At 53.6% G+C, this 11462-nt stretch overlaps 5 protein-coding genes across 5 annotated transcripts in view; 4 read left to right on the top strand and 1 right to left on the bottom strand.

The window, feature by feature from the left end:
• The window catches only part of METBIDRAFT_95547 (uncharacterized protein), a 1848-nt gene extending 1340 nt beyond the window's left edge, over positions 1-508 (top strand). Inside the window, exon 3 of the mRNA XM_018859408.1 lies at positions 1-508. Within this exon, the coding sequence (XP_018713445.1) occupies positions 1-126 (126 nt within the window). The 3' untranslated portion in view covers positions 127-508.
• A 610-nt stretch (positions 509-1118) lies between these two features.
• Positions 1119-2867, top strand: PSP1 (Psp1p; the record flags this gene model as incomplete). The annotated part of the gene is made up of 1 exon (XM_018856945.1): positions 1119-2867. The coding sequence occupies one exon, from the start codon at positions 1119-1121 to the stop codon at positions 2865-2867; it is 1749 nt and encodes a 582-aa protein (XP_018713446.1).
• A 603-nt stretch (positions 2868-3470) lies between these two features.
• METBIDRAFT_34890 (phosphatase PAP2 family protein) lies at positions 3471-4280 on the top strand (the record flags this gene model as incomplete). Its single annotated transcript, XM_018856533.1, has 1 exon — positions 3471-4280. One exon carries the CDS (start codon positions 3471-3473, stop codon positions 4278-4280), a length of 810 nt encoding a protein of 269 aa, XP_018713447.1.
• Positions 4281-5526: 1246 nt separating this feature from the next.
• FUS1 (Fus1p) lies at positions 5527-6966 on the top strand. Its single transcript, XM_018859407.1, has one exon. The coding sequence runs from the start codon at positions 5666-5668 to the stop codon at positions 6764-6766; it is 1101 nt and encodes a 366-aa protein (XP_018713448.1). The 5' UTR covers positions 5527-5665; the 3' UTR covers positions 6767-6966.
• A 1287-nt stretch (positions 6967-8253) lies between these two features.
• METBIDRAFT_37759 (uncharacterized protein) lies at positions 8254-10291 on the bottom strand (the record flags this gene model as incomplete). The annotated part of the gene is made up of 2 exons (XM_018856910.1): positions 8254-8800; positions 8961-10291. Coding segments are annotated over 2 exons (1878 nt in total), but the record flags the coding sequence as incomplete, so codon positions are not given.
• Positions 10292-11462: the final 1171 nt, after the last annotated feature.

The raw sequence follows: 11462 nt of genomic DNA on the forward strand, positions 1-11462 counted from the left end.
TTTTTCTCTTTTTCTCTTTTTCTCTTTTTCTCTTTTTCTCTTTTTCTCTTTTTCTCTTTTCCCTTTCCTTCCCCCTCCCTCACGTCTCCTCGCCCCCAGCCGGCCCCAGCCAGTGCGGCGCTTTGAGGCCTTGGCCCTGCGCTCAACCTGGCACCGTCACCCCACCCACACCGCGCCTGTATGCACGCCCGCGCCATTCCACCTTGCTGTGCTCACAGTCACGTCCAGCGCCCTTACCATCAACCCATACTTGATATCCAGCAGCCCAGCAATTGCCTGGCGATTTAGACCCCGTTCCTCCCGGCCGCCCGAAATCACGTGCCGCCTCTGCCCAGCGAATCGAAAACAGCCCCCGCTGCCCGTGCCGCCTTTTCCCCACAAGTGCCCCTGTTTGCAAGCGCCCTAGCACCCCCAAGTAGCTGGCGCTTCCACAATCACAGGCGTTTCTGGAACACTAGCATCCGACAGCCCGGCCGGCTTTTCGAACCCCGCATCCGGACGCTTTTGTGTGTGTTTTTTTTTTGAAAACGCAGCTCCAGCTTTCACCAGCTGCCCGGCCCTGCCCACTGCAACAAAAGCGCTTTCCCAGAGCCTAGTCCTTGCGCCAGCTCCTGACGCTTTCGAACGGCCCTGCTTTCTGGAAGGCTCTTGCAAATTCAGGCCACCCCCTGAACCCGAGCACGGCCCGGATCTAGAACACCGAAATCTGGACGGCCCTCACGTTCCGAACAACCGAGGACCTTGCAGCCCTTGAACCGCAGGCCTGCCGTTCTGGACCACCCGGTGTCTCCTGAAACCAACTCCCAGGTAACTCCCCGGCAGATTCCCGGCAAACCCCCCGCCAATTCCCGGCAACTCCGCGACAAGCGCGCCCCCCTCCGTCGCCCAAAATGAGCAACTACCCGGACTTCTGGAATGAAAACACGCCGCGGCCCCAGGCCCGCCCCGCCCACCCGCCGGGAGCCCACGACAGCCCCGCCCACCCACTGACCACACGCAGCCTGTTTGCGTTTGCACAGCCCGAGCCGGCGGCTCTCCGCAACCCCGACTTCACCAACATGCTCAACTCCAAGCTCGCGTTGTTGGAGCACGACACCGTGTCGCCGCTCCAGAACGCCATGCCCGGCCTGCCGCGCGATTTTGCGGCCTTCGGCGCGCCGTTCCAGAACCACTACGCCGGGCTCGACTCGGCCGCGCTCGGCTACGCCGACGCCTCGCCCTTCGACTCGTTCCACTTGCCCCAGGAGCTCCAGGGCGGCATCGGCAACATCTCCTCGCGCCGGCCCAGCTACGCCGCAGAGTCCTTCACCCGCAGCGGGCCGGCGGTGGCCGCGTCCCCGCCCAACCTACCGGCCACGTCCAACAAGAACTCGTTGGCGTCGTTCGCGGCCGCCAACAACTACTCGCGGAACTACGCCCCGAACGCGGGCTACGACCTGCTCATGGACTCGTTCGGCAACTTCTCCCTCAACTCCAACCTCTCGGACTTCCAGGCCCGCCGCGCGTCGCAGTTGGTGGACTTCCAGCCGGCCCAGCAGGGCTACTACGGGCCCCCGATGGACGCCGCGCCCCAGCCGGGCGGCTTCCTGCCCTACGCGGGCGCAGGCCCCAGCGCCGCCCGGGCGCACGCAGACCCGCACCTGGCCGCCGGCTTCCCCCACATGGGCCAGCCGTTCCACGCGGTGAACGCGCAGCAAAACTACCCGATGAAACTCGACAACAAGCTCATGTTGAAGAACAAGCACATCCTCTCCACGGCCGAGTTGAAGGCGCTGTACGCGTCCGTGTCGCGCTACTACCAGGACACGGGCATCTGCCAGGGCATCGTGCGCGAGCTCCACGCGTTGTTGCGCAACCAGGCGGCGTTGAACTTGGTCGCGTTCATCAAAAACCTCAACAACCTCAACATCCAGCACAAGATGCTCTGCTTGGTGATCAACAAGAACGGCAAGTTGGACCTTCTTTCCTACCCCAACAACTCCAACATCTTTCTCCAGAACGGGGACATGGTAGTCGTTGACGGCGACCGCGGCAAGGACTTGGTCATGGTCTTGGAGCCCTTGGTCCTGATAGACATGGCCATTCTCTTCAACTTCTTGAAGAAAATCGAGCATTTGCGCTCGCTCACCATCGTGGACAGCCAGGGCAGCTCGTCCGTCAAAAACAGTCTTTCGTCAGGCACGCACTCCACTGACATGGACGCCTCCGCCATAGTGAACACCCATCTGACCGACGACAACGAGTTCATCATCAACTTGCCGACCAAGCAGGTGCTCCGCTTCGCCACTCCGAAGGAGATACAAAAGCTCAGCAGCAAGTTCCTAGAGGAGAAGAAGGCCTTCGTCACGTGCTTCAACAAGATCAAGGAGTTGAACCTCAGCCACGCCTTGACCTTGGTCAATGTCGAGTACCAGTTTGACTTCAAGAAGTTGATCTTCTACTACTTTGCCAATTTCAAGCGCATCGACTTCCGCGACTTGATCAAGGAATTATTCAAGATCTACAAGACGCGGATCTGGCTCTGCGCGGTCTTGCCCTATGACCAGCCAGAACTCTACACCAAAAACAAATCCGGCTTTCCTGACGCCAACTTGGCCACTGGAAAAATCCCGCAAGAGTACGACTTGACCACAGAAAAAATTATGACGTTTTCCATAGAAGACTTCAACATGATCCCCTCCCCTAGCTACTTCCATCTGCGCAACATGGCCAACTTGGTTGACAACTTGAAAGAAGATGTCAAGGGCAAATTCTACGGGTTTAACAAAGGCCCCGCCTCTGCTGGAGCCCCCGCGCCCGAAAAACGCCGCGGCTCTTATGTGATCCAGCCAAGCTTCGATCCTTTTGGCGAGTCAACACAACGCTGAGGACCCCATCATGCGGCCCGCATCCCATAACATAAAAAAGGTGACAAGCAAAATGTAAAAGACGTACAATCTAGAGCAATTCATCGAGATCTCGAGGATCACTGCTGGATATCGCTATATCAGGCCAAAACAATAGAGAGTGCCTAACGTACCGTCACTGCAACTTTTGCGGAGCCGCGACAAGATATACGCAATAGACTTTCATGTATTTCAACATGACTCAGGGCCGTTGCCCGCGCATTAAATAAGCATGCCAGATAAAAGCTCAAGAGATTCTGGACGTCCACTCCAGATCTCTCAAGGCAATTGACACCTCCTAAGGTATTGACATCTCTCGAGGCAATTGACTAATGCTGTACCAGGTATGATAGTGTGGACCTTTCTCAATGCGTCGGTGTGCACATAAGCGCTGGCGGGCCACGTATCGGCACGATATCACACGAACACCCGACCGCACGGCATGCGCCGTGCATACCGGAGCCAATAATAACCGACGCGAACCATAGCCACTTCTACACGAAGTATCCTGGAATAACACAGCCCAGATCTCAGCACAGATTTTGCACACTCACATATCCGGACATAGAAGGGAAAGCACAACAAATGTATGCAGCCACATATCTCAGCCTGAATCTGTTCCGGCGGTATCTTCCGGACTGGATCACCACCGGAGTTATGTTTGCCTACTTTTTCTTGGTGGCTGAACACGCCATGCCCTTCAACCGCCAGTTCAAATTGGAGGATGCAACTCTCCAGCACCCATTTACGGTGGCTGAGCGAGTGCCTGGAGTCACGTGCCTTGTGCTTGCCACCGTGGTGCCGGCCCTTGTCATCGCCGTGGTGACTTTCTCCAAGCACGCGAAAACGAAAAGCCACGCATGGCATGTGTTCCAAATCTCACTTTTGGGGCTTGCGCTCACGGTGTCTGTGGACGGCGTGGTTACCGATATCTTGAAGTGCTGGGTGGGCCGGCCGCGGCCCGATTTCTTGGCCCGCTGCGGGCCTATGGAGGGTACGCCTGTGGATCAGTTTGTGGACATTTCGGTGTGCACGGCTCCTTTGGGGATGTCGGTGCTTGCCGACGGGATGCGTTCGACGCCGTCTGGCCACTCGTCGATCTCTTTCAGTGCGTTTCTCTACTTGGCCATGTGGATCTACGGCCAGTTCCAGCTCACTCGCCGCCCGCGTGATATTCACCTCCACTTGCTCGCAGCTTTGCCGCTTTTGCTTGCGTCATACGTGGCGTTGTCCCGTGTGCAAGACTACCGCCACCATTTTGTGGATATATTCCTGGGTGGTATTCTCGGGTGCACCATAGCGTACACTATGTACCACAAGTACTTCCACCCCGTATCTTCCCTGCTGTCCCACGAGGTGTTGGGAGCGGAGGATGACAAGCTTTTGCCGCTTTAAGCGAACAGGTGTATGACCAGTCTACCATCATAGGAAGCATTGCCGCGCCTTTACTCGAACGCGAGAGCATTGCGGTCAAGAGGAACAGTTGATAAAAGCGCCTGACTCAGTTTTCCCGCGCAATTATGCGCGCTTGAAGTCGAGGGAATTATTGCGAGTCCACTTTTGCGGGAACCGGTACTCTTCTGGCGTGGGGTGGTCCTAAGAGATTGATGACGATGTTCCAGAATATTGTATTGCACGTTTACGCTTAGATCCTTTCAATAAATCCTCAGAAGGGTCATTTGGCTTTAGTCAAACGACAGTCGCTAGATGCGAGTCATGGGAATTTTGACATGATGAGTGTGTTTTTTGAGTGAACGAGTGCATTTGCGCAATCACTCACACCGGTGGGCTCGAAAACAATTCTCGGTAGGCTGTTTTTTGGGTCTTAGAAGAGTTTCTGCGCAAGTTATGCAACGTTAAGGGAAAACAAAAAAGATCTCCGTATCGCTACAATGATGGTTACATGGAGGCTATCAAATACTTCTAGACGATTTTGTGCTATATAATAGATATGAAAAAGAGCCCGACTATCGAATTTCTGGATGTCAATTAACGCACGCTTGGATGAATTAGACTAAAATGTATAGTAATGATATATATTGAATCACGATGGCCAGTGTTTTCTGTCAATTGACCATCAGATACACGTGAGTGCATTTGTATGGCTGAAGCCCGAAGGGTGTGGCTATTTTCATTGGTCCCTTCCGAAATCTCATACGCCATGGATTTTATTTTTAGACAAAAACATAAATCATGAAGAAAGAGGGCAATGAGCCATTATATGAGCCATGATGTCAGGCTCGTACCACCCCCATATGTTCTTTCAGTTCTTCGTCATTTCGAATCCTCCTTCTCCAGTCCTATCTTTCCTCATATTTTCTTTTTCTTTTTGCTCTGTACTTTTATTTCCGGTCTATACCCCTTTTTCTCTGCCTTTGTCTTCACTCCCGACTGTGGCTCAGAACGCTGGTCCTCTGCCATTGTAGGAAATATGTTTCGCAGCTACATCTGGCCGCACCTTGTTTCAGGTCGCTCACGAGACTCGAGGCTGAGACAAATCTGAAAACACACCCTGGAACCGCAGACTCACCCTGGAACGGCCCAGTGTCACATTTCTGAGACATCGGCAAGTACATAAGAAAGCCAGACGGTTTCTTGGCCAGTGATAAAAAAAAACGAGTCTTCCCAAGTAATCTTCGTTCGCGTGCGCAACTCTCCCCAGCCGCCAAATTTAAATAGCTGCGAAAAACTAGCCGAGTCCGCGACGCTCCAGGTAATAAATTAAACCCCACCACCAACCCTTCAGCCGACGCTAACAGAAAGCCGCCCCACAATAACAAATGAGGCTCGCACGTGATTCCTTGCCTGTCCTCCGCCGTGACGCAACTGTCCCAACCACGGTGGTGGTGGTCACACAGGTCGCAGCCACCACGACAGATTCGGCCGCCTCCACCTCGATATCTGAGATCGACCTGACCATCACAATCCTCACCACCATAACCGCAGGCGCCGAGCCAGCCACCTCCAGCTCCTCGACATCCAGTTCTGCGCCGACCACTGCATTTTCGGCCCTGAGCTTGGCCGCTCTGGCTGCGCTTTCTGTATCTGCCCCCAGCGCCATTTCTAGCCAGTCTGCCCTGGGCTCGATATCGCTGACAACCACATCCACCAGTCTTGCGCTGGCCACCACTGTCTCGCTGTTGTTGAGCACTAGCCTGCTGTCAAGCACGCGGTTGGGCTTGGCCATCGGGATCCCGATCGCTGCCGTGTGCGTATTTGGCCTTGTGGTGTTCCTATTGATCTATCTTCGGAAACGAATGGACCTGACGCCCACCGAGACACTAGCGTTCAAGCTCCCCAAAACTACGCTGGCCAGATCCACGAACGAAAAACACGCCGCATCCAGTATCTACCTGTCTTCCGACCTTGAACAGGGGCTCGAACAAACGTACAATGGCCGGCCTTCTGTGCCCAGTGGGCCAGACCTGGGGGCTCTCCAAAAGCCCACGTTCTTGAAGAGAATCAGCCGGCTCATCAACGTGCCCGAGTCGCCCTTGGAATTCAAGTCGCCGCTCTTTTTGCGCAGGTTCCACTTGCTGTCCAACAAGTACGACGCGGAGTCCGACGAGAGACAGGAGAAAGAGTTGCCCAAATCGCCTGCCACCACTCCCGACGAGCTAAGTTTGGGCCATGTTGCAGAAACGGGCTTTCCCGAGAGAAAAGCTTCTTCTAAACGCGGCGTGCCCGAACTGAAATACGTGGTCATCAAGCCCTACACCCGTCGCCTAGGTGACGAGCTCACCGTTTCGATTGGGGAACAAGTATCTATCGTGGACCATCACTCTGATGGGTGGGCCGCAGTCAAGTTGACTGAGACCGGCGAGGTTGGGGTGATTCCCCTCATGTGCGTGAAGAAGTTCGTGGGCAAGAACGAGCTCTAGGTTGGGGGTTATACGCCAGGTCCCCAGAGGCGTTGGTGTCGAGATATAAAACAAGTATTCGTGTGGGGGCTTCCCTATAATACATACTCTTGGAACACTATGGTACATTATCAGTATTGTCTCATGTACCCGGAGTCAGACTGCTGCTTTTGCATCCGAGGGTCGGGCCTTTGTTCGCCTTCCCACTGCATTGGGGCTTGAAACTGTTGCTGTGGGCGCTGGGTTGCCTGGAAGTTGGGCTGCACTTGGTACTGGTACTGCTGCTCTCCATATGATCGGATACTCAGGGCGCTCTGCAGCGTTTGAGCCAGCGGGCGAGGAGGGACCATCTGGCTTGTCTGTTGCATTGGTTGCCGGCTTGGTGCGTGTGCCTGATTGGGCCCTGGTGCATGTTCTGAGCTCATAACTCTCGAACTGTACGGATGAGCCTGTCTTTGCAGTTCAACTTCTCCTGGGTGCAGAGGCCGGGCATGCGGTGATACCATTTGAGGTTGCTGCTGTGGTGCCACATGCGCCTGGTGCTGCGGGTAGCCACCCTGTGGCTGCATATGTGGCATCTGTTGCGGAGGCCCAGCGTGAACGGGTCGCCCAGGGTTGCCCTGTGGCTGGCCATAATTCATCTGTCCAGCTGCGCTTCGTGGAACTCTCTTGTCGCTTGTTTGAGGCGCTCGCCTACTTTGCTCATAGCGCGGTTGTGGTGCTGGACCTCTTGACTGCTGATGTTGGTTCAGATATTGCAATTGTTCTCTTTGTGGCAGAGGGTCCGGTTGCACCTGAAGAGCAGCACTTTGCTGTACGAATAGATCTGGCTGTCGTTGAGACTGGCCGTATGGGCCTGGTTGTGGCTGTGCCTGCTTCTGTTGAAATTGTGATTGCTGTGGTCTATACTGAGCATTTGTGCTTTGATTTGATTGTTGCAGATGTGGAGGGGTGTTGTAGAACTTCTGCGTTTGCTGTGGTGTCGCTTGATTTTGGGGAAGCTGATGGCGCAGGTGAGGTTGAGCACTTTGGGGAGGCATTTGGCGTCTATCGTCTAATGGTGTTTGCGAAAACACCCCATTGGAAGCACCAAACTCCCTTGGGGAGTGCTTCGGGGATGTGGCGTGATACTGTGCATCCCTCGGTTCATTGTAATTATCGCCTCGACTCTCTAGAATTTGATTAAAGTTTCGAGTTCCCTTCGACTTTTGCACCGATGCGTCCTGTTTGGTGTTGGTAGGATAGCCTGTAAATGGCTTTATATCAAAATTCTCCCCCAGAGAAGGCGTCAAGGGCTGTGCCTTATGATGCTTTGCGGAATGCAACAGCAGAAGCTGTTGAATTTGCGGAAGCTGCTGGGCTTGTCCCACTGGTGAGATAGGAGAAGAGGATCCATGTAAAGGCACGGCAGGAGGCGATGAGTTATCTGAGTACCCTAATTCATCGCTCTCAGACTCGTCGTCTTCGGAGTCAAATTTATTGTGCTGAAACCTCGACGCCGTCTTATGCTCCACACTCTTGGTAAACTGTTGGTTAAACTCGTTGTACTGTGTTAACGGTGACTGCACGGACGAGTAGCTCAGGTTCCTTTGGTCGTATGTTTGCGGTACTGCTAACATTCCGTGCTTTTCTCCGACTTTCCGCGCAGGGCTGGAAGACATTATGTTGCCTTCTGCAACTACTTCTTCTTCGTCCAGTTCCGCAATATCACTTTCGCTATCAATAAGGTGTTTCTCGCTCGTAGGATATGGCCCGTTCATCAATGACTTTCTTCTCATCAATGACGGCAACACCTCCTCGTCGATCTCCTCCGCACTCCCATTCAAGATCTTGTTGCGATCGTCATACCTATCCGAGGGAGTCTCGATGGTCGAATACTTGTGATAGATATCTGCCAATTGTATGGAGTCCCGAGCGCCATTGGATGTCTGAACCTCCAAGTTGTTCACGTTTCTGTTGATTGGGCCCGGTTGAGTGGCCTTCAACGTACTTGTAGGAAGTTGCTCCCGTGACCCCTCCGATGGTGGGGGGGACAGATCGTCCTGGCGGGTATTGCTCAAACGATCCGTAGCTAGCTGAAGGTCCGTATCTGCTCTGTTGTTCGGAGAGCACAGAGATCTTCAGATCGTTGTTAACGTATAAAGGTTCCTTCAAATCTGGCAATGGACCGGAGGCCAGCCGTGTGGCGGTTTCTTGCGCAGGTGGGCGCTGGAACGTGGTTGATGCCGAGGCAACACGAGGAGAATCGGCCCCTACTAAGCGTGGGCTATTCAAAGAGTTCACAGCACCGGAGAAGCCACGAGAGGAGCCGCAGCCATCATAGCCATGGGCCATTTTCCGAAGCAACACAGATTTTATGCTCTGTTTCCAGGCCCGAGCGTCAAGAGACAAGAACTGCTGGTCGGAACTGACGCCCTGCAAGTCGTCCAGGTTGAGGTAATGCACATGCGGCAACGTTGGAAGGCCAAACACCAAGGAATCTGGGTCGGTGCGGTCCGCGTTCAAGCGCTGAGGACGACCATATAGTCCAAACGCGTCGTATAGAGGAATCAAGAAACGGATCAAGGTGTCGAAGCCGGGCACAGAAGAATGTTGTTCCGGCATAAGAAAAAGCGATGTCTCCTGGCTGTTAGCCTCGTCTTTCTTGCTTGGTTTCACCGAGCGCGGCTTGAAGTTCACACTGCCCTCAAGCTGCATGATGGTGCTCTTGTCGATGAAAAGCGGCAGCTGGGGATACACGGCCGAGACCAGCGTGGCCGAGGTGATGATGCCCACCAAGCCCTTTTTCTTGGTGTTCTCGGACTCAAAGAGCAACACGCGGCCCGGGATGAACAGCTTTTTCTTCGTCTGGCTGGGCTCGATCACAGCGTAGCAGCGTTTCCACGCCATGCCCGAGCCATATCTTATCTTCACCCAGTCCTCGTGATTGAACCGTTTCGGTGCCAAGATCGTGCGGATATCCGAGAGCCGCAGGCCACGGGCCGACAAGAGCGCACCCGTGTAAGCCTCCTGGAGCGCCAGGTACTCAAAGCGGGCCAACCGAAGCGCCACCGTCCACTCCTGAAGATGGGCAAGCTTCTTGAACTGGAGAATGTACCTGTTCTTCAAGGTCGTCAGCACTACCAACACGTTCTCCATCTGGAGCTTTGCCGCGGGGAGCACCTTCATCGCGTTGAACACCGCGTCGGTGAAGTTCAAGTAGTTCGGCTTACTGCTTGTCTGGAACAATTGCTCGGGCGAATCCTTGAAGCGTGCCAAGCTGGCTGCATCCCAGTATGCAAGCTGATTCCCGGTCAAGATTCCGTACACCTCGCGCCACTCGCGGTCCGCCGGATTTCCATCGCCGTTCAAGTCACTGTAGAGCATGAATGTGCCCTCGTGATACCGTCGGTGGGTCTGTGAAGAGAGCAACGTGAGGATAGGCACGAGCTCCGGCGACACCAGGTCCGGCCCAGCGGGTGCGGGGTCTCCAGGGTCCGAGTGCGGGCCTTCTTTGGCTGGGCTCCGCGGCAGCGACTTTAAGGGTGACGACAGTAAAAACTTCATGGTCTGTGTGCTGGAAATGAGTGTGGGGAAATAGAGCGGTGGGTCCGTTTTGGGGCTTGGGACGGTTCGGGGGGGAATTAAAGCCGTGTTGCTCTTTCCGAGTTCTGTATGTTTTCGCTTTCTTTTTCTTGCCTGACGTGTGGTTCGTGTGAATGTGTCTTTTTCCGGTGAGCTTGTTAATGGGAGGCTGTGGAGGATTTTGTTCGCATTCTTTTGGTGCGCCGCGAGTCTAGTTTTGGTCTGGCGGTGTCTTTTTTTTTTCTTTTTTTCTTGCCCTTGCGTCTCTTGTTTTTGGCTGCAGATAGGGAAAAGACGGGGCACGCTATCCGCGGGTAAGTTTCTGGGGCTATCTGGAAAAGACCCAAAAAGCAGAAGGTACTTTCTTTCAAAAACAGGATAAAAACTGGTGTGGTCAGAATCTGAGCACAGGATTTGGGAAACGGATTCCGGGCCTAGCAAATATGGGCAGTGACTCGTGACCCCCAGTGTTTACGAAGATAGAATAAGGACAAGTACGTTTAAACGCTGGACAAAGAGCGCGGAATCTGGATAACTTTTTTTGGCCTTGTTTCTTGTTTTGATTTACGATGTCCTAAGCCCCGGGTGCTCGTTTTGCAGGCCCAAATAGGTAACTCCGAGACCAGAGACGGAAACTCGCCAGGATTTCACGAGGACGACGGAGTGGAAAGTAGAGCGACCATATTAACGTTGGGGGTCATTTCGACCCTCTCTCCATTTCTTGAAAGGAGCTCAACTGGTGCTGTTGTGTTGTTCTTGTTTCAAAACCTCTTTCTTCCATAATGTTATCCTTTTATAAAGGGTTTGCCTCCCTGCTTGCGTCTGCTATCACTTTTCTCACTTTACTGGTTTGTTTTCGTTTCGGCCTGATGTTCGTTTCTGGCTGCACACATTAAGAATTATCGATTTAGCCTTGCAGATTCGCGATTGACAGAAGCGGCTCAATCCATAGATACCCGGGCTGTATCCACTACCTGGGGCTTCCGTGAATGAAATTTGATAGTAAGTGTATATTTAAGTATTTTCTCTAGCTACTACTCTGGGGCCAGCTTGATTTATAGCGCGTGTCCTTTCGGGCTTCTAGCATTTTATCTTTTGTTTTTTGTTTTTTTTTTTTTTTTTTTTTTTTTTTTTTTTTTTTTCCAAAAACCCC

The sequence above is a fragment of the Metschnikowia bicuspidata genome (assembly GCF_001664035.1).
Source record: "Metschnikowia bicuspidata var. bicuspidata NRRL YB-4993 chromosome Unknown METBIscaffold_1, whole genome shotgun sequence".
Taxonomy (NCBI): Eukaryota; Fungi; Ascomycota; class Pichiomycetes; order Serinales; family Metschnikowiaceae; genus Metschnikowia; species Metschnikowia bicuspidata.

What these genes read in the sequence shown, in the direction of transcription:
- FUS1 (XM_018859407.1), top strand. Translation starts at nt 5,666, where the DNA reads ATGAGGCTCGCACGTGATTCCTTGCCTGTCCTCCGCCGTGACGCAACT.